This window comes from Corvus cornix, chromosome 3, assembly GCF_000738735.6.
Source record: "Corvus cornix cornix isolate S_Up_H32 chromosome 3, ASM73873v5, whole genome shotgun sequence".
Classification (NCBI taxonomy): Eukaryota; Metazoa; Chordata; class Aves; order Passeriformes; family Corvidae; genus Corvus; species Corvus cornix.
Genome location: NC_047056.1, coordinates 22,811,570 through 22,834,514, shown reverse-complemented (window position 1 = coordinate 22,834,514; position 22,945 = coordinate 22,811,570). Strand labels below are relative to the sequence as shown.

Genomic DNA, 22,945 nt, shown 5'->3' with positions numbered 1-22,945 from the left:
GCATCTTCACACCCTACTCCCATCTGCTCAGTCTTGCCTTACTGCCCATGCAGAATTCATATTCAGCATTTACAAAAGAGATTAGAAACCTCTGGTTAAAGAAGGATCAGTAATTTCTTCAGTAGAAGTGTTCAGCACTGGTGTCAGATCCATTTTAGGAGGCTCCCAGACATAAGAATTATTCCTATTTGTTTGTTTGTTGCACAGCTCCATGAACCATGAAATACCTGGCACTGAACTGTGCTTGATTTCAAAGCAAGAGTTTTTGCTATGAACAGGTTGTGCTAGAAACCTCCAAATAGCTGAGAAGAAGAGTAATCCTTTGTAAAAATCTTATTTTCTTCCATCTCAACTAGCTTTGATGCTTCTATGGTAAAACTATAAGTATTCACTGTCAAGCTGCCCTTTCAGAATGTTCCTGAGCACTGTATATGCCAGATGGCCTCAGGCTGGAGCACGAATGTTGTCTTCTCTGCTGCTGCCCAGCCTGATGTCTCCAGCAGGCTCTACCTGGTCTTCACTGCATCCCTGAGAGGGGACCTACTGCCACAGACACCATCCCTTGGCAGCTAAGGCAACTGAGTCTCATTAACACACTGGTTGTCCACACCACTCGCACAATACAAAGCAGTCCTATGGAAGGGACCCTGCCTAGCTCTGCTACCTGCCAGCATGTGTTCAGGTAAGGTGAGTGAAATGAAGAAAGAAATCAGCAGCAGGATAGATCCAGATCTCTGAGAGGTCAGCCTTCCTTACCCGACTCCCTAGGCTCATCAAGGACTGTAAGTGAAAAGCCAACCACCACTGACCTCTAGGTGTTTGTTCCAGCAGACCTGTTTGCTCACGTGGAGCAGAACCACCCTTCTCCCTGCTGCCTCAGGCTTTTTCTTCCATCACTGTCTCCTGAGAAGGTGCTCCCACAACTCAGAAAATGACATAGCTCATGAAGCTTGAGATGTCCTGCCTGTCTTAAGGGACACAGCTGGCCCAGGTCACATTCAAAGGCTGCTCAGAAGGTGTGGGGCTCAGCTGCTGGTGGGCAGAACACAGCAAATCACACATGCAGAGTAAATCTCAAAGGAAAACATGACCTGGCATTGTGCTCAGGCAGGGGTAGGCAGCATACATGGTGTGACGAGCCAGTCTCAGATCCCAAGCACACACAGTTGCTAAGTGAGTCTGGGGAGTCTGAGCAACCCACAGCTGGCATTCATCCAGCAAGCATGGAGCAGCAGCTTGATCACATGTTGTTTTTGTAAGGTGGGAGGGCTGCAGGATGCAAGTGTTATATCTATTCTGGTCCTTAAAGCAGCTTTGTTGCTCATGTTCACACAGGAGGAGCAGGAGCATAAGGATCAATCATGCACCATTTGGGTACCACGTGGAAATACCAATTAAGACTACTTTTGATGGCCACCATGGCAGAGGCCCAGCAGCATGACCTCTCCAGTGGGAGACATGGGCTTCATATCCATGCCACACAGCTTTTGAAGCAGCATTTTTTACAAGGAGTGTGGTAGATCAGTGGTCCAGGTTGCCCAGTGAGGTGGTAGATGCCCCATTGCTGAAAACACTCAAGGTCAATTGAATGGGACTCTGAACAAGCTGATGTAGTTGAAGAGGTCCCTGCACTGCAGTTCAGTCAGACTAGATGACCTTTAAGGGTCCCTCTCAACACTCACTATTCTGTGATTCTGTATTGGGTCCCTCAGGCTCAAGGATGTGTTATGGTAGCCATAAGACACGATGCAGTGGGTACCACATCAGACTTTCTAGAAGACACTGTGTTGGTAGGTTAAGCCTTGGGTACTAGAGCAACCTTGGATACACACAGTTGAAAAAGGACCTCAAGTGCAGTTATGTCACCAGAAGATGCTCCTGACTTTTTCATTTTCTTCTACTGGCTGCTTTAGTAATATTTCTTGGAGATCATGAGAGTGTAGATGTTGCTTTACTGCAGCTTCTATCGTCAGGAAGGAGTAGCAGACAGGCTGTCAAATGGTGAAGTCTGAAGGGTTTCTTTGGGGCACAGCTAGGGGAAAAGTTGGTGAGACAATCTGAGGTTGCTCTTTACTGTTTTTATTGTGTCCACCTGGTCTAATAAAACTCTTGAAACACTGAGCTGTCTCTATCCCCAGTCACCAACTGCTGTCCTATAGCCTTGTGGATCACAGAGCACCAGCTGCTCCATTCATCCAGGTTTTTTCACCCACCTCCATGGAGAGATACCAGATGCTCCACTCCTCTCCTGCCTCTTTCTCTGTTTTAACATGCTTCTCTACTGAGAGGCTCTCTTGGTACATGCAGCATTCAACAAGGGGAAGAGGGACAAGTCTGTGTTTGAAATACCATTTTTCTGGCCTCTCCTGACAACCTTGTCCTTGTTTTCGCTCACTCAGTTGCTTCCTTTAGCACACTCGTATGGACTATTAAATCCTTACAGGCTGGGTTTTGTTTCAAAGCAGACACAAGGCCCTTTGCAAGACTGCAGCACAAAACCAGAGTCTGCTCTTCCACTACACAAAGCATAATTCAACATACTATGCCACGTGCTGCAGACCTTTGAATGTCTTCTACACAGAGTAGAACATATGACTAGAAAATTCTACAAAGTGTGCCTTTCTGAACAGCTCTCTGAAGAGCATAATGAGGTTTGGAAAATCTTACTGATTGGAAAATGTGGTGAAACAAGCAATATGCAACATTTAGTGAGAGATTCTCAGAGAGCATACCAAGAAACACCCCCTCAGTATTTTTGAAGTTATGCCTTCACATCTCTAATAAATATGCTAGATATAAAAATAACAGAGCAATTGCAAATTTAGATGAACTTCTATAAATTTTGGAAACATATTACAAACCAGAACCCACAAGTTTTCCAGACTCCCTTTGTGGCTGCATCTGTGTTACAGAATGGTTTGGGTATGAATGCTGAAGGTCGTTTAAGAACCATTTTGATTGTCAAACACAAATGACCATTTTCAAGGTTGCTGAAAAAGACCACTGTAATGCTTTTATGTTATAGAATATAACTGATCCCAAATGACATCCCAAATAAAAGCTTTCCATTATGACTTCTTCCATTCACTCCCATGAATTTGTCATTGGACTAAATGTGAATCCCCTCTTTCAGAAAGGGTACAGGATAATCACTGAGAACACGTAAGCCACTGAAACTTTTACTCCTACAAGACTTACTGCTTGAGCAATTTGAAAAATGCAAGAAAGGAAAACCGAAGGTTAATATTTCTAGACTACACCAAATTTCTAATGGCAAAGCCAATATCCATTTGTTAGAGCTAACACTATTTTCTTCCTCTGTTATTGCTTTGCAACTTAGCATGACCAAAGGTTACAACATCCTCATATTTCCACTCTAGCCAACCATCTGATCAAGTATGTGATGGAAGTCAACAGCAATTTTGTTTTCATTAATCAAGATAATAACTGGCAATAAATAACATCTTTGCAGTCACTGTGAAGTAACAGCAAAACCTTGAAAAACAACAAATTGCACGTCCCCCTGCTTAGAGGAAGACTGCAACGTGCCTCACTTCTGCAGCACTGGATACAAAGTATGCTGAAATTTACATGACATTTAAATCTTATACAAAATCGAGGCATCAACCTTGAAGATGGGAGACACAGATGTATCTATTCCAGTCAACCTGGGTATACCATTAGTTCTTTTTGAAGTATTTTGTCTGGGTTTGGGTTTGTCTTTTGGTGTTGGTTTTTTTTTAAGAACCAATGTAAAAAAGAAGGTTCCAAAAGGGGAATGTAATTCTGTATTTTCACACAAAGACAATGTTTACACAAAGTAAATAATCCAGTGTATTACAAAATTATTGTGGCAGAAATTTTCTTGGATTCTCTGATGTTAGCTCTGTAAAAGAATAATGAAAAAAAATCTGTTGTGTAGTATATTTATTAGAGAGCATATGGGAGAAATGACCAACCATGAAGTATGTCAGAATGGTGGAAGCACATCCTCTGAAATTTTAAGAGGGAGGCACAGTACCTTTAGATGAATTGCAAGGCAAAGCCAGGTTGGGCAATGCTGGGGAAACGGTATAGATGTGGTTTGCCAAAGTCACAAGGACTTGGAACAGTGCATGTGTGGAGTGTTTTCTTTCTGTGCTTGGAAAAGATGCCAGGAGATGGTGACAAAAAGAAGAATCACAAAGGTATATGGTATTAAAAGCACAAAGTATTAAAGTCCAAACACTTCTTTAATTGGGTATTGCGTTTTCACATTCATAATGCTGTACTAACTAAAAATGGATTTAGCAGACTTAGCTCCTGATAAAAATCTGGTGAAAACATTATGCAGTCTCACAGCTGCATAGACAGACAACGCATTTGGACCTGTGGTTAATTAAGATCCCTTCATGTCCAGCTGCATGGCTGTTTGTGGATAGTGAAATTCCCATTCCAAGTCCTATAAGGACAGCATTTTGAGACACTGAGTATACTCAGAGTAGCCTACCACTGTATGCTCCAGCTTTAGTTGAGGGAGGTATTACCAAACACACTGTATACATGTGTGTGTCTTTATATTCTCATATATACACACACAAGATGCTGAAGTTCACGCCCCATTTTGTAATGTAAAAAGCAAAAGAGAAAATTAATGGGAACAACAAAAAACCCCCATTAAAATAGGAAGAATATTAATATTTTCAAGTAAAGCTGAGTGTAAGGCCCCCCTGCAGTCTGCTAATTCAGAAAAATTACTCAAAAAACACTTAGTACATTCATTTGTATAGGGATTTTATGTTCTACATCAGTGCCAGGTATCACATTTCTGTTCGAAAATCTGAATCCAAACAGGTGTTTGACACAACAGTGCACTTCCTTTTGAGGAAGGAGTCATACACAGTTTGAGCAAAAACCCAGTTGCTGGCTGCAAAATTAATACCAAAAGAGAGGGGATGATTTGTGATTCTACTCTCAATGTATTTCTCAAAGTAAGTTCTTATACTGAGCCACAGCCCAACACACTCCTTAACACTTGACTTTAGCTGAAGGAATAGTTGGTAGCTGCAGTTATAGCAGACAACTGGCAAGGTGCCCTATCAAGTTTTGTTTGCAATTGGCTCATTCCCATGATGGCAAAGAGTACTGGACTTCAAATTCAGAAACTCTCACAAGGCCGCACCTCGTCGTTACTCCACTTGAGATGCAGCAGTCAAACACTCCAATGTCACGCTGGAATGGGCAGCAGCCTGTAGAGCAGGTTGACATCAGACACTGTGTTACCTGCATGACTGCTCGCAGCAGGCCTGAGACTAAGGAATGTGGCACGCTCCTGGCTATTCTCCCCCAGCAAGATGCTTGTTCAGAGGCAACTAAAAGGCTGGTTGTCAAGGATGGATACAGGAAAAACATCAGTCATCTACACACAGAGGTTAGTTTGACCGCTCAGTGTTTACTGTTTATCTGCTCTGAGATCAAGCTGGGAAACTACTTTGGTTCGCACGAAACCTTAACAGGATTTGTTGGATTTAAGGTGATCTAATTCTTTTATGCCTGTCATGGGGCATAGCAAATAGAGCCCTCAGAGGAACTATGGAGACCTGGCTCAGGCAGAAAAACAGGGAAAGGACCTCCTTTGTCTCGCTGTCCAAGAGCTCACAGTTACAACAAAAGTCTCAACATTTAAGCAAGAAAATAGCAGACCTGTAGGTAGGGTTTGGTCTGGAGCCAGGATCACAAAGCCTCTACACAACACTAGCTGCAACCTCCAGAACGTACTTTCTTTTACTTCCTTTTTTGTTTTCCCATAGGGGGCAGTTATTTCAGCTTTCATTGCAGTGCCAAAGAAAGGATCAATCTGATCACTTAGATTACAAAGTTTGATTACTCAAGGATGTAGGTTGGCCAATGTAATTCAGCTTTCATATTGCAGTTACCTACATCCTCTCTCCTTCATGGAGTATCTTGAACAGGTTGTGTTTGGATCTGCAGTCCTATGAGTTCAACTCTTAGTGACCCTAGAGAAGACCAGAAGGTCAAAGCTGTTATGCCAGGAAATCACCCTCTTTTAGTAAGTTTATCCTGCACCCAGCTGCTTCCCAGACCAGAAAGATCATTTTTAGAAAAAAAATAATACAGGAGCGTATTAAGTCACTGTTCTGTCTTTGGCTTGGTCATTAGTGCTCCACAGTGAAGCACCAGGCCACAGAGGTTACTATGTCATTGACATAATTAGTGCAGTTATAATACATGATAGAACATGGCACACAAATGCAAAAAAGTCTGGGTAACAGCATGAATATATTAGAAAGAGTGTGGGACATTGGAATTACTTGGGAGCTTCAGCAATGATTCAGTCACTGTACATATATATATATATATATATGTATATATACCCACAGACAGATACGGCAGGCACCAAAAAAACCCCGTATCTTATTTTTTTTATTAGAAATACAGAAAAATGTTCAATCTCTGGCCACTCAGTCATGGTAAGCAGAAGACTGCTTTGGAGAAAGGGTAGGAATTCTTTGAATTCCCCTGGAATGTCCCCTCTTTGCAAGCCTGGTGCAGAACTGGACTAAGGCACCTCATTACACTTGACTGTGGGCAGGTGGTGGAGTGCCATGCACATATTGAACACACCATGCAGACAGACTACACATATTACACTTCTATTTCTCTAAATCAACACAGTAGTAAGAAAAAGGATGAGTTTAAATTTGGGATTAATCCTTCCTACTGTAAAAATACTAGCAAGAATTTCACTGTTTTCACAAGGAAGACTAGATTCCCAGACTGTGTAAGAGCAGCTACACTGTCTTTTGGATTATCGTCTTCCGTCCCTGGTGGTGGGCCAACATTTAGAACTTCCTCAGTTCCTAGGAAATTCATTTTCTATTTTTAAAAGGCTTGGGGGAGCTATTCTGGGGAATCCTCATTCACGCCGAATAACCTTTCTCTGTATTAAAATTATTTCTACGTTTTAGTCTACATGGGTGGAGGAGGGTAAAAATCAAAGTGATGCATTTCCTTCTGTTGGGATAAACAAGCTGGTGTGGGTGGTTGTGCATGTTAAAATGAGACAAAACCTTTTTTTAACGTCAACTTTCTATTACTCATCTGAAAATAGCTTCACAAAAGCCAAATGTGCCTTTTTTTAAGGATTAAAAGAGTATGAAAACAAATTTTATTTTAATTCACCATCAACCTTGTTACATGTATTTTCATCTACTCGGAAAATGTCTTTCCAAATATGGAAAGACTTTATGAACACTAAAGATTTCAAAAAGGTCAGAATTTTTTCTTTTATATTTAAGGCTGAGTATTTTACGAGTGGCTGAGAAAAAAACTCTTTCAAAAACAACTCAAGCAGGTCTCCTCAAAACATGATAAAACAAAGCAAGCATCAATTCGGTTTCTGGATTAATGAATGAAGTTCTTAACCTCAATTTCTGGTTGACCAGAACCCCTTCTGTTTACTCCACTTTTCTTCCAGGTACTGACATATAATTGGAATGTCTTTATTGACATAACATTGACATAGTTTTCTGTACTTAGAAAACACATTGTGAAATAGCCAAAATTCTGGGTTTACAAATTTAGTCTGCACAAATATAATTTCTAATTCAGTGATCAGAATGCAAATGATAGTTAAGAATTTAGTGACCAGCATGGGAAAACTTGTAAATCTACAATAGCACAGAACAGGAAATACTCTTTTACTGAAGATACTTCAAGGCAGTTATGGTTTTAGTATCAGCTTCATAAAAGAACCATATTCTTCCATTTTAAGGTGAATTGGAATTTGAACTTCAGCCATACAAGCTCTTCCATCAATTTTATTGATGACTATTAATACCTATTGATGACTGCATTACTTTTAACGGAATTTGCTAGTGAATGGCCTATCAGAATTTCAACAACGTAATATTTCTGTGAAGAAATACACAGCTTGCTTTGTATGGCATACTAAGTTACTTCTTTATAACAATTGTACAGACATTATACTACAGCACCTAAATGTATGAAAATTACTCATTATTCATAGTAGCAGAAGGCATCTCAAACATGATGAATTCATTAAATCAGTTTAGAAGGGATTAGTTGTTTAAGAGCATTCTAAAGAAGCATTTTGCTACTTACCCACAGAGCTTTATCTAAGTCCCAGCTAAAATTTACATTACAACATATAATGTAGTGAGTAAAAGCAACAGAACAGTTTTGTTGTCTGTTTTGGGTTTATGTAGCAAGGGTTTGATAGCAGACAGGCTGCAGAGGTGGCTTCTGTGAGAAGGCACCAGAACCTGTCCCCATGTAGGACAGAACAAGTTGTGGTTCGCCCCAAGGCGGACCCACCATAGGCGAGAGCTACATACATATCCAGTGTCAGTAGCACCTCTGTGGTAACGTATTTAGGAAAGAGTAAAAAACACTGCACTACAGCAGCTGAGAGAGAGAAGTGAGAATAAGTGAAAGAAACTTGGCAGAAACCAAGGTCAGAGAAGATGGAGGGGGAGGAAGTACTCCGGGGCTGGAACAGAGACTTTCCTGCAACCCACGGTGATGACCATGATGGAGACTGTGGAGCTGCAGGTTGTCCCCCTCTGGCTCGTGGAAGCCCATGGTGGGGCAGATATCCACCTGCAGGCCACTGAGGGGGGCCTAGGAAGGAGCAGGTCTTCTGGCCAGGACCTGTGGCTCACCAGGAGAGCAGCCCTGCAGCAGGCTGTTCCTGAAGGACTGCCCCCGTGGAAGGGACCTGCACTGGAGCAGTTCCTGAAGAACTGCTGCCTGTGGGAAGGACACACACTGGACAAGTTTGTGAACTTCCCTCTGCCATGAGAGGGACCTCACACTGGAGCAGGGGAAGAGTGTGAAGAGAAAGGAATGGCAGAGAACAAGCGTTATGAACTGACCACAAACCCCATTCCCCACCTCCCTGCACTGCTCAGGGGAAGGAGAGAGAAGAGTTGGGAGTGAATTCGTGCCTGGGAAGAAGGGAAGCGATGGGCAGAAAGTGTTTTTTAGATTTTTTTTTTTATTTGTCATTATCCTACTCTGATTAACTGGTAATAAATTAAATTAATTTCATTCATTCAGGTTTGTTTTGCCCATGACGGCAATTGGTAAGTGATCTCCTCGTCCTTATCTCAACCCACAAGCTTTTAATCTTATTTTTCTCTCCCTGTCCTGTCAAGAAGGGGGAAGATAGAGAGGCTTGGCGGGCACCTGGTTACCAGCCAATGTCAACCCACCACAGTGTTTTAGAACTTCTTAGTTAATTGTGTTTTCTATGGTACACACACATCCCCACTACGTAAACTATTTATCTGTAGCCAGATCTTCCTCTCTATAAGCACAGGAGCCTAAGGCTCCAGGTCACATGCATTAAAAAGAACAGAAATAAGTTTAGAATTTGGAAGTTTTGGAAAATAAAATTGAAGATGATGTGGCTGAAAGGTAATGGAGTTGCTTTGGCTTGAGCACAATCACATATTTCAATAATCGCTGTAGGTGTATGAACATTAAATGCTCGCAGTTCGTCAAATCCTTTCCAAGTCTGGGTGTTGAGGCTTTACCTGGAGGGGTCCAACAAACTACAGAGGAGGAGAAGGAAGAAATCCAAGGGCACATCCTCCCGAGAGCATGAGGTTTCAACTCATTGACAGACATAGCACTAAAACCATCCATAGAAGATGCACACACAGCAGGCCTCAGAGCACTTTCGGTACAGAGTGTAAAGCCTATTTGCCCAAAAATCTGTGGGCTAGCTAAACAGTTCTCTGTTAGAGACAGATAGAAGTTCAGATGTCCAAGGCCAGAGAAAAGATGCAAAAATGCAATATGGAATCTACCAATGATGAAACAGAATAAAGTACCTTTTGTTTAGATTGACATGGAAAAACTGTGAATACAAGAACATCCAATTCCCTGAACAACTTTTAAAAAGCAGCATGGGAAGGAACACAGTGCTTAACTGTTTATTTATATTTGGACAGGTTTTTTGGAAATTGACAACTTTGCCTCCTGGACAGCTAATTTGGCATAATTCCCAAGCCACAGGCACTTCCAGACATACCAGTCATGTCCAATGTCCTCGGTTTTCAGTGCTGTAAGATGCGTGCCTGTCAAACATCAAAATCCTCTCCTCACAGGACTTGTGGGATTGTTTTGGTGACAAACACAGGAGAAAGAAGCAGGCTGTCAGTTTGACCATCATCAAATGGGACAATATTCTAAAATTAAAATCTTTCTCTTCTCAGTGTAAGAAAGCTTTGTTGAAACCTTCCAGCAATTCAGGCTTTTGTGTAGGAGAAAGAATTCTGGGATACCATTTCAAACCTCTACCACGAAGAAGGATTTTAAAACTTGTCATGCGGAAAGGCAGAATGTAAGGCCATGGACTGCCTCTCTGAAAACAAACTGCTGCCAACGCCCCCTGAGATTTAAAATCAGGGCTTGAGGCACTCCTAGCTGAAATGTATGATTTGAGAGACGTTCTCTCTCTAGTTAGAGCTTACACTATCAAAAGAAGAAAGATTAAGCTAATGCTGAAGAGGAAAGTACAATTACATTTTAAAATTGCTTTTTGAAAAAGATGTTGGGGACCTGTCCACTGGCACAGTTGGAATACCAGAGAATAAACACACCACTACATGTACAAAAGCAAGCAATCTTACACTGCCAAGGAGAGAGACTATTCTGTTACAATCACTGCTCTCTCAAGTATGTTCTGACTAGGAGTTTTGGCTCTAACTCACTAAATCATGTTTGATTTGTAAAAACACAGAACGTTCTTTGCCGCTTCTTTCACTCTAACAAAATCCCAGTAACATACCTACATCCTACTGTCTTCCTTCTTTCATATCAGGATACAAGTAGCTTCTGGGAAAGCTACTTGTGCTTCCTATCATGACACTCCAAAGTATTCAGAATTAGTCATTTAATCTCTATCCAGGCTAAAACGGCTTACTAGAGAAATCTCAGCTTAATAAATTATGTATAAGAATTCTCCCTTTTATGTAGTGCGAGCAGTCATTTGAGATACAACATCATTTATGGCTGCAGCAGAATGAAATGAGCAAATACACTGTGGTACAACCCAGTGTAAGTTAATACTGGTCACAAAGCTCATACACATGGAAAGAAGCAACTGCTAAAGCCAGAACATTTCCCAAAGGCCTTTCCCATTCTTAAAGAAGGTGCCAGCAAACTTGCACCCCATCACATGCCAAAGACAGAGACAGGTAGTTATGCTTCTATGAACCTGGAGCTACGATGTCCAATTTGGAAACCCAGAAGTGTTTAAATATTTGGTGGGAGAAGCCAGACCTCCATCCAGCCTGTGCATCCTGCTGCCCTCCTAATCTGCAGTATTTCTTTTGTCTAGCATACCTTCCATGAGAGTGAGTTTGTGACTTGACTATCCAACAATACCCCCCAGTGTCTGCACTCTGGTTCCTCTCCAAGATTCCAAAAATGGAGAGAAACATCAAGTTAACCTGCTTTAATTTCAGAACATTGTTACAGCAAGTATTGCTCTGAAAAACCTCTATCAGCTTCCTTTCAGCTGCAAAGTCTTCAAGTCCAACATACAGCCACCTGCAGCCACAGACTGCAGTTTCAGTTTCTTAGCACGGTGGAAAGAGAGATGCAGCAGATGATTCTCCCTCTGTTCCCACCTAGATGAAAATTTCAATGACTGGCAGCAGAAGGAGTTAATTAAAGGTCTGCTTTCTCTTCTCTTTTAGGAAAAATAAAAAGTTTTCTAAGTCTGAGCTCCAGTCTGAGGTAACTAGACAGCTAATAACTTCAGCAGGGATTTTAGTCACTTGAGGAAACTGCTCAGGGAGTCACCTGACAGCAAGCTGACACTTTTAAAAAAGAGGATATTTCACTGGTATTTGTTGAGAAAGTGAGTGAAAGGAAACTGCTTTCACAGCACAGACAGGGACAATAATGACATGCCAGGCACAGAGCATTGGAAACTTTTCCCTTGGCCACAAAGTCTTTAAGCATCACAGGCAGTAACATTTTATACCTGCAGGCCTGTTCTAGGGAAGGCATAAAGGGGATACATGGACCAGAAGTATCCTGCCCTCCCAGCTCAGCTCAAACCACATTCAAGACAAGTAGGAAGACCAGCACAAGGAATGTTGCCTTTTACTTTGCCTAAATCCAGCTCTAGGTTTAGCTAAGGTCAAGGCCAATTGACCAGTTAGGGTACCTTCCAATGTGCCTGCATGTCTGCTTATTTCTGTCACAGCCATCAGCACGTGGATCCAGACCCAGTAACAGGGGGAACATCTCTTCACTGGCACTGAAGGGCCTGGGATAGGGAATCCCAGCTCCACCAGGGATCACTACAGGAGACCTGGCACCCAAGGAATATGTTAATATGGTGAAAAAAATGGACCAGTGCTAGAGTTCACTTAAGCTGAGTGAAACTTGGCTACAAAGCACCTTGAGCTGTGTAGTGAGACTCAGTACCATGGCCAACTGAAGGCATATGTACCCTGAAGATGGGGACACCTCAGAGGAATAACCAAGTCTAAAAATGTGAGATCCTTCTGAAAAAAAAAATCCCCAAAGCTGCTTGTTCATGTATTTGGAATCTGTATGAATATATTTGGGAGGAATACACAGTATCTACATTTCAACTAGTTGAACACTTTTGGAGCCAGAGATGAAACTGTTTATTGAAATGAAAAGTGTAATTCTGGTATTTATACTCCAAAGGATATGCAATACCTCACAAATGCAACTAACAGAAGGTACCAGTTCATTTTAATTCTACAAAATTCCATTTGCAGAAATAGACCATAGAAGTGTTAGAAGTGACAGGCTGGGGAGCTATTTCTAAAAAAAAAAAAATCACAGATATTTAAACCAGATTAAATTCTAAACTCTAAAAAGTTGCCTTTTAACATGCATTACCTCAAATCTCTAAAGTATTGTACCTTCCATGCATTTTCAAGAACATATATTATCCACATTACTTAACATTTGCATTCTGATTGCAATCAGCCTTCTTCTAATAAAATAAATAATGTTACAGTCTGTTAACCAGGAACCATCAAACTCTTGCCTCCATTATCAATCAACGCCACTTTTCTGCTGACTGCAACTCAATTAAAATCCAATTATTTGAATAACTGGATGGAAATTGCTATCATAAGATGTATGTTTTTATTAGGAACATTTTGTGTAGAAATTGACAGCACAGGAGTTGTGACACTATGATTAAAAAATGTTTTGTAACCTGTGCTGGGAAAAGCTATGCCAATAAACATGGAGGGGCAGTGTCACTTCTGGAGTAGGTATTTGATTCTAAAGTCAGGCCTTCTGGCTCAGAGCAGGTCCAAAATTATGTGATTCTGCTAGCATTACTATGAGCTGTTAGAAAGCTGATCCTTCTAAGCTTCAAAGGTTGCTACTTCTACAGATGATGTTAAAAAAAAGAAGTAGTTATATATTCTGAGGGCATCTTACCACATTACCCATGGAGTTAATTATAAAATATGTCAGTCAGTGATACTGATTCTTTAGGTGATATCAATGTCAAATTCTTTCATTTACTTTATTTCTTACATTAACTAAGACCAGGTAAGGAGGTGTTTATTAACAGGACATCTCTCTTAATATGCTTGCAGCTGAATACCTTCATTTGAAAAAAATGTCTTAGAAGGAAATCCCCAAGTACAAATTTGTTTCTTAGTTTTTAATCACATCAATTTTCTACCAGAGCTCTGATTTATTTCACCAAAGTGTGGATAACACATTTTTCTTCATCCAACCCTAAAAAGCTGAATTCTTTGATACTGATAACATATGCAGATAGAAAATATCATCGCACTACTTTTACTTTCAGTATGCCAACTCTAAATATAAAAAATAAAATATCTTTAAAAATGTCTAGTTGTAAAGTCTAATTTTACAAAACAGATTTAAAAGATTAAAACAGTTCTATTTTTTTCAGGTCTAATTATCTAGGACTTACTTGGCACCTGAAATTACTATGGAGAACCATTTAAGAACAAAAATTTCTCCTATCAAACATATTTCTTTACCTGATGTCAAATACCCTTATGAAGCAAGTACAGGTTCTCTAATGCACTTCTTTTCAGCGTAATATTATTGTCTTCTACCTCACATCATAAAATCATATCATCTGAATTATACCTACTACAGTTTTAATAAATTTCTGCAGAGGTTGTTCACTGAGGATTACACAGAGGATTTAAACTGGGCTATTAGATTGTGATTACTTGCATTTGACAAAATACCTTGAACTGGCACACAGCAAGGAATGAAAAGAGCCAAAAAATCAAGGATAAGAAAATGGAAATACTATAGATAAGCAAAGTAATTCCAAAATGTGATTTATAATAAAAGAAACAACTCTTGATAGAATGTCATCTTCATATTACTTTTCCATTGTGATTACTGTACTTAACTTTTGTTCCATATATCAGATTTTATATCTTTCCTGTCATTTTCCTTGTGATTTCAGGAACACCCCTAAAATATTTTTAGGGGCTTTACAAACTAAAGTTGCATTAAGTAGTGAACGCTGTTTATCACACGTACATGACAGTTTTCATATCTGCTGGAACCTGTCTACTTCCTAGAAATGTATACAGTCTAGCTCCCTCTAAAGCTAGCACTGGAATAAATACTTATAGCCTTTTGACTCTACATGCTAGCAGGGTCTCCTAGGCAAGCACTGAAAAATCATCTTATAAAAGGGGTCCACGAAAAATGCCAGAATTCAAGCCATTCAGTCTTCTCACGCAGACAGACGTTAAAAGTGAGATCATTTACATGATGTATGTTAAAATCACAGCTACTTACCCTTTTTCTCAAGTTGTAGGTCAAAATGAGATTTCTGGAGAAGGAGTGTGAAAAGGCTGTGTAGAACTCCAGCACTTTCTGCAAGGCATCCCTTTTTATCACATGAAGATCACAGTAAGTCAAAGCCCTTACATTAGCACAGGACTGGGCGAGGGTCGACTCCTTCCAGAACACATCACCAAAAACGTCTCCTTTGCCTACAGAAAATCAACACCATTGCTTTCAGTAACAGCACTACTTCCATCAAAAATATAACAGAACAGACATCTCATTCATGCAGTCAAGTGTCTTCTATTTTTGCACTCAGAAAAAAAAACTGTCTGGAAAAAAAAACTTTGAAGCATTTAATGGCTAACTTTTTCCATTATCTTTTCCTTAATTACAACAGTCTAGCAAAACTTCATAAGAATGAATCATAATTTGAAAGTGTTCTATGTGACAAGTTCCCTTTAAATATCAATAAAGATTTTTCTTTCAAAATCAAGAGAAGTGGTTCACTCTTGGTTCATGTTCTCTTCTAATCCCTTTCAAAGAAATTAATTAAGAGGAAATGGTTTTTCCCTTTCTCCTTTTAACTGTCACGCAAAGGATCTGTTTCTTACATCTGTGCTGCTGAGTCTTCTTAATCTGGCTACCATTTACCCACTGTTGTGTCAATAAAACCATCCTGTATAACATATCAGTGCAGTTTCAGGCTGCAACTAAACAGAGTCCAAACCAAGAGGAGTACAGATTAGTTATCCCCAACGCAACAATGACAAGGCATGAATGTTTAGCTGTTTCACACTGGAAGGAAGAAAATGGCCGTTTCCTCACACCCTTTCCATGTGCATGTCTCTATGAGCTTGGGGCAACCAGTGAAATCCCTGCAGTGGGATACTACAATGAGGGCATTTGCACCAGTCTGGGCACTACAATGCTGGGCACATATACCAAAACCTACTGAGAAGCAGCCCCCCGTCAGGATTTCACTGGTCACACCCCAGCTCAGGCTGGGCACAAAAGGGAGCGTGTAGGAGAAAGTTACAAGTTCATTTCCAAAAGTAATTGTCTTTTTTTCCTGTTTTCCAATACATAATGCTAACAAAAAAAGAATATTCAGTTGTTACCTTGATAATGAAAAGCTAAACTGTTTTTGTTTTGAAGTGTGTTTTCCTCCCAAATTTCTGCTGTGCTATATCACTGCTGCCCATCTCTCTTAAGACCAATGACATGGAAATGCATCCACATCTATCAAGCTGTGGTAGGAATGGTCCCTTGTCTTATAAGTATTATCTTGCCCGTAGCAATTCTTAAATCCAAAGCATCAAAATATATATTAGTTTACTGACTTCAGCCAGGTTCTTTTAGATTTCCTTCCCTAAATAAATTGTCATTTTTGAAAGCTTATATGAAAGTCAAGAGAACTATCAGGGGTAAAGAGCTCAAGAAAACTTCTAATTCAAACTCAGAATTCCCATCTCAGTCCTTCAGCTGTATTCCACCCTTATCTAATCTCTTCCATGAGATGATAAGCATTTTCTCTTTGAGAAGATGCTCTCAACTTGATGGTAAACTACCCTGAAGTGCACTAAGCTGTCGTTAACTCTGATGTGCTCTCAGTCTTCCACAGAAAACCTACACCATCCACCTCCCATGGACCAGTTCAGATCCTGATCACTTTGACTTCATTTTAATTTTAAATGTGTATATACCCTGAAACCACCTGTTCTGTTAGCACATTTTTCACAAGATTAGGCAAACACACCATAAAGATAACCTTTCTTCCACTTCTAGTCTCCTTACATAGGACAATGCCAACATGCGGAAATAGTACAAAAGCTTCATACCAACAAGCATAGCAGTAGTCCCACAGCCCAGTACAGTAAACAACTTTTCTTTTTAACAGCAATGACTTTTCACATTTTCAATTATTTGTATGGTTTTTGTTAGTAGATACATTAAAAACGGCTTAAGGAAAAAAGCTTCCATGCACTTAAAACAGATCTTCCTCTACAAGGCTTTTAGACAGACAAATACACAATATATTCAAAATTGAAATGAAACAATTTTTATGCACCATAAAAACTGATATGCTTCACTGGGTAAAAATGGATTGTTTGCCTTTGGAATAAATATGCTTTTACTCACAATCTTCCAGGCAATTAGCTAAACAACTGTTTTAATTAACGCTCTGGAATCTATCAAGCATTGAAATGTGGCATCACTGATGAGCAACAGTTAGAGCTGGTAGTCCAAGCACATGGGAGAGGAATTCTAGCTCACTTCTAAGTGTATTGCTTAACATCTCCGGACAAGTTTCCCTACCTTAAAATGACAATAATTATGTTACTGCCCCACAGTAACATGCTGAATAATTAATACAACCCAAGCACAAACAGCAGGGTGCTGCTGTGCCTACCTCAGAAGTGACATACCACAGAAGTTAGTTATGTCTTACTCTTTTTGAAATTTAATTCTGCTTTTCACATAACACAGAAAGACACAACTCTGTCCTTCATCCCTGGCAGCAAGCACAGCTGCCTTTTGCTATTTGTAACTTTTCCCTCCATAAAAATCTCCCTCCTGCAGTATCCTGCCACCCCAGGGAGTCACCTCCCATTAGTGGCAAGAACAGCACAGGAAGGAGCTGTGTCTGCTGGGTGCCCACTGAGCCAAACCAGAGAAAAGCAAAACATGAGCCACAAACTGAGCCAGATCTCAGAAGTCTCTGTTTTTAAGAAACAAACTTAAAAACCCAAAGAAGTTGTACTCTTTTCTTTCATTAAAAAACTTCCTTGAAGTTAAGAGTGAGGAATCTAGTCAAAAATGAATTCTACACTGTATTTCAGTTTCCAAAGTAAGGCACATGGAAGCACCTCATTGCTTTCTGTCAAGTCCATTTGCTAAATGAAGCATACCAAAAGTATTAAATTTGATTGTCAGATTCTAAAAGAATCACGTTTGACATTTATAGAAAAATGAGGGGGGAAAGGAGCAGTAGAAATCTATACAGCAAGAAGGAATTAAAATTCCACCCAGGATTACCTGCACTGCATCAGAACAATTGGCCACTTATGCATAATAAGGAATTGCATACCATCTCCCTTTGTCTATATGTTCTTCACAAAGTATGATCAATCGCTGTGGAAAAAGGAATCAAAAAAACAGGGGGGCAGACTAAGTGGGTGTTTTATCAAAACCATCTGTAACTGGAAAGCAAGAAAGGTATGGTGATGCTTCTGAGTCAGAAGGTGGTTGGCAAAGTCCACTGGCTGCATTAGGGAACCTGAGCCAAAAAACCTCTTTTTATATATAACTCTAGGCTTTATATATTTCACCTTACCTCTGAAGAAAGATTAAAAAGCCAGAGAAATGCAGATGGCCGTTTGTTTGTCAGTACTTTGCATTTCTGATTCCCAGTTTGCTGAATTCCAGATGTTTGCCAGGAATGTTATCTGTCAATCACACTTAAAGTGGATGATCTAAGCTTTTACCATCAATCATTTATATTCCCTGCTGGATTTGTGGGCTCAAGACCTTTTCCACCATCAGCTCAGCATGCATTGGAAAGCCAAACAGTGTTCTGCCTTTTATGTTTCCTTGTTTGTTTTCATTATAACAGCAAGTCCCCAAACCCTGATATATTTAAACTGGGAAGAAATATTTTATAAAACCTCCTGTTACCATATTTGTTCTTTCCCAATTTCTTCTCCACATCAAGTTTGCTATTTATCTTCTAAGCAAAAAGATGGTTTCTCTGTTACCACTGCCAGTTCAGCCTGAGTCAGGCATAAGGTCAAGCCACATCCACTCTGTCTCCTGAAAGCAGCACCAGTAATGAAGATCTGATTATTGCAGCTTAGTCAGGTGTTCTGCTGATTCTGAGAAGAGAACACCCTCGCATTGCAACTGTATTGCCTTGGTACCACAACAACCCTTGGCTTTTTCACTCTTACAAGAGGAAAGATTGAAGAGTTTTCCTCTTAGACAGAAGATCTTCCACTCTACTCCAAGAAAATAAATATGGCTCATGTGGAATATGCGTTTGGCTGATAACCTGCTCAGTCCATTTTTGGGTTCTGGGTGTCTGGAAGTTGTGGTGCAGTTTTGGTGTGATAGCTGGGGGAGAAAATGAGGCTATGGATTCATGTGTTGCAGGTCTTCCAAGTCAGTATGAATTTTGAAGGCATTTGCATGAATCCATGGATTTTCAGTATATCAGACAAAATATTCATGTTAGAATCATTCTCAAAGCAATATAGTTGTTACAGCAGCCAACAGCAGAATCTAGGTCAGGTCCCTTCCCAATTTGCCTTCATCTGCATGTTTGAACAACAGAATTAGGATCTGACACAGTCTCAGCAGATCCAAAGATCAGGTAGAATGACCAAACATTGCTCGTGGTGCCTCAGTGGCAAAGCAGCACTAAGCATATCCTGCAGTCAGGTGTTAGCAAATACAGTTATCTGTGATGCTAATCCACAGTGGCTGCCACAATGACTTTCCCAGCACAGCTCCCTGGAGCACCCACGTTGGCCTGCACCCTCAGGATCTGCTCTCCACCTCCAGGCAGTGGGGGGACACCAACTACTATAGCAGCAAACACACAGATTCTCTAGGGTCAAATTCCCTCTGTGATCACCACATGACTATTTGCCTTCAACTGAAAATCCTTCCCTTCTCCTCTCTTCCCTCCTTTCCTCCAAATCTAAGTAAGGCATGGAATTTAAATTTTCCCATTTTACTGAGCGGAGAAAGATTCAAGGAAAGTAAAGACACTAGAGCAAAAATAATTTTTCCTCTTGGTGCATTGTTTTAATGCAACAAAATCTGTCAACCAGAAAAAAAATGGAGCTACCATTTGGCATTGAGGTGGAATATTCAGTATCTGTCCTGTAGATAAATTGTACAACTTGACAGCCACTGAATAGCCTGTACTTTGGTCTTCCAGCACAGTACAGCTGGCAGGACATGATGCATGAAAGTGATTTGCTGCTTTGGATTTTCTTAAGATTTCTCAAGTGCAAACTGAGACATGTAACGAGAAGTGAATGACCAACTGCCCTTCAGAGAATACACTATTTTTTTTAAAATCAGAGGTTTTAACTACTCTTTTCCTCTAATTAGGCCTCTGAAAAGCCTGAGTATCTCTGCCACAGAAACCAAAGTAAGTGTTACAGAGATAATAAACTGAAGCTGTACTTTAAGTGATTTGCCTGGTGCAGGAACAGAAACACAGTGTATCTGTCCATGTTGTAAACCACAGCCTGGCAACATTTTGCAGACAGTTTACTACACAACTGCATCAATTTTCTCTGTTGGAGCACATTACTGTACAGACAAAATAAAAACATTTATTTTAGAGATGAGTAGCAACAACATGATTTAGTTACAGCTAAAATTTCTATTATTGTTGCTATAATTAAGGCGTTTATTTGTCTCTCAGAATACAGCATGGATTACATTTCACTATGTGAACACTCACCTATTGTGATGAAGAGTTTTAAATGTCAGCTGGGCCCTACCAGGTTTATTCACAAAAAAAGCCAGGAGGCTTCACCAGAATCTGTATCATTTATCCTTATTTGCATTTTAATGGTTGCTATAAAAATGTTACAAAAATGTGGCTGGTTTGTACAAACTCAGGATATGGAGTAGCTCAGGTAACTGTAGTCACAAACGTATTTGGATGTATTTGCACCAGTTAAGTGATAAGAAAAACACAGCTCAATCTGTGTTGTCATTGCATGCGCAGTGCTAACTCTCTGACCAAAAAAAAAAAAACCTATATAAGAGGCTCAAATTGCATTATCCTCTGAGTTACTTCCCTGATTACTTAGGGACAGCCTTTGTGTTCTACATATTGCTTGAAACATACATTAAAGCCCCAAAATTTTATTATTTTATTTCAGACAAAAAGGATTCACACAAGTTTAAATAGTAAGTTTCGTGTTCTGAAATACATAAAGTAAATATTTTGAAAACCTCACAAAGTTTGCATCTATCTTGTATTTAATTTTATTTAGTATTTCTAATAACTCCTTCAATACAAATATAACAATGTTACAGAAACATATCTCTGAAAAAAGTATTAATTTGAGATTTGGAGAAAACAAAGAAAAACTAGTGTTTCATGAAAATTTTTTTGATTATTTTTTACCTGTCTCTTCTCTTACAAAAATTATTCTTCCTCCTCCAAAATTGTGAAACAGAAACAAAATCCTACCCAAAACAAAAATGAAAATTCATTCAGTGGTTCACCTGGCAGAAATCAGGCTCTTTATAGAAAGCTGACTTCCTTGCTAAATTATAATTTCTACCTCTTCCCACCTCTGGTTGGAGCATGCACACAAACATGATGTGCAAGCCTTCCTAACACAGATATCCCGAGCTATCAAGGGACATGCAGGAACAGAGAGCCTCATCTCCACCACATCTCAATTTCAGCTGCCAGTGTCCTGCCAGACACTGCCATCTTCCAGGGGGAACTTCTTCCACATGTGGTGCTGTTGGACAATATAAGAGCACATTATGCAAAGGTGTATAAATTTGCAGCAATAAAACATGAAACATGCCAGAAAGTTCCCTACTGAGGTCTCTGCTCACAGGGAATACTCCTCCTCCTCAGTCACTCTAGCAAGACATCAAATGTTTTAAAAATCTGTTTCTCCAATACCCTGCGCAGTCTTAGACCATCTACAAACAGTACTGGACAGGAGCTTTGGCAATTCATGCTTTTAATGTCTGTCAGAAATTAGACATAGAACAAACAAAAAGTCTCAAAAATGGCAAGTCCTGATATCAATCCACCCCAGATGTCTGGAGGACAGGAATAAGGAATACTCTCTGTCTGAAACCACCATGTGGGATAAACCCATATTTCTCAATAAGAGTTTCAGTGCTGCTCCTACATCCACCATGAAATTAAAATTTTATATTAATGTAGACCTCTTTATGCCACAGCCTTTTAAAAAGTTTAGCTGGATCTCCATCTGTAAAGCTTTTGCTCAATGTGCCCAGACACTCATTGAGCAAATCGGACTCTGAAAATCATTCCTTCAGTTGCTGTTTATTGAATTACTTCATAGAAACATGTAACTTGCCCAACCTGCCTATATAAATCAATCTAAAAAAACCCCACCCTTCAGCTACAAATAGAAAAAGCACAATAGAACTACTGAGGATAAAGATGATTTTAATTTTAATCATTCCTTTGTCAAAGCACCACTGGTCATGTTTCAGTCTTATTCAATAGCACAAACAATGCTGTGAGGTTAGATACTGTCAGAAAACACATAATGCCATCCATAATCCTGCAACCATTTGTTAAGCCTGAGAGCATGGCAGCTTGGCATTTTTAACACAGAGAGGTGTACCTAAATTTAAAATTCAGGTGAAAAATGAAGCAGTGAAGTAAGGGACTTCTTCAAAGACCTGGAATTAAATAACAGGCTGTAAAATAACACAACTGATTTTTGAAAATGGGGTAGTACACAGAGCAGTTTAGTTTAGGGAAACCTGAGTTAGCTCAGGTACCAGGGACAATCTAAAGATAGCAGCCTCAGCTCAGTCAATTTGTCTGCCCCCCTCACATCTGCTGAGAAGCAGTTTTCACATCACTCTCTGAAAGTTGCAACATCTTCCACGGAGAAGGTCCAATTCAGACAACACTCCTGCACTGCTATTGTCCCTCCTCTAAAACAGACCCTCCCTGTGGCACAGTTGCCCTTGCAGTTGGCACTGTCCTATCTGGATGCAAATCTGTCCCACCAAAATCTGAATCAATCCTCTGGTGTCTACATCCGAATGAAATGCTTACGGCTAAATGAGTAAGCTAAAGCAATTGTAAAGAAAACAAACAATTATTCTTATAGCGTTTCTTTAAGACTGCAATTAGATCAAATTAAATCAGCAGGAATTTCTCCACACAAAGCAAATGGAGCATTTAATATCCTGCTGAAACAAAACATGGCACATCAAGGTCCCCTACAACATCATGTAAAAACCACAGTCTCCAATCTTGTCAACTTTGTAGCTTTGTAAATAACAATAAAAGATCTGTAAGCCAGGGTCATGCAAATTTCACTTCCTCAACTCCTGTGTGATCTTTAATGTAAATCTATGTGCA

General features: G+C 39.9%; 1 protein-coding gene across 1 annotated transcript in view; it reads right to left on the bottom strand.

Annotated features, from left to right (window-relative positions):
• Positions 1-22,945, bottom strand: part of KCNH1 (potassium voltage-gated channel subfamily H member 1) — a 177,329-nt gene that overhangs the window by 61,679 nt on the left and 92,705 nt on the right. Inside the window, exon 10 of the mRNA XM_039569735.1 lies at positions 14,836-15,032. Within this exon, the coding sequence (XP_039425669.1) occupies positions 14,836-15,032 (197 nt within the window). The remainder of the gene's footprint in view (positions 1-14,835; positions 15,033-22,945) is intronic.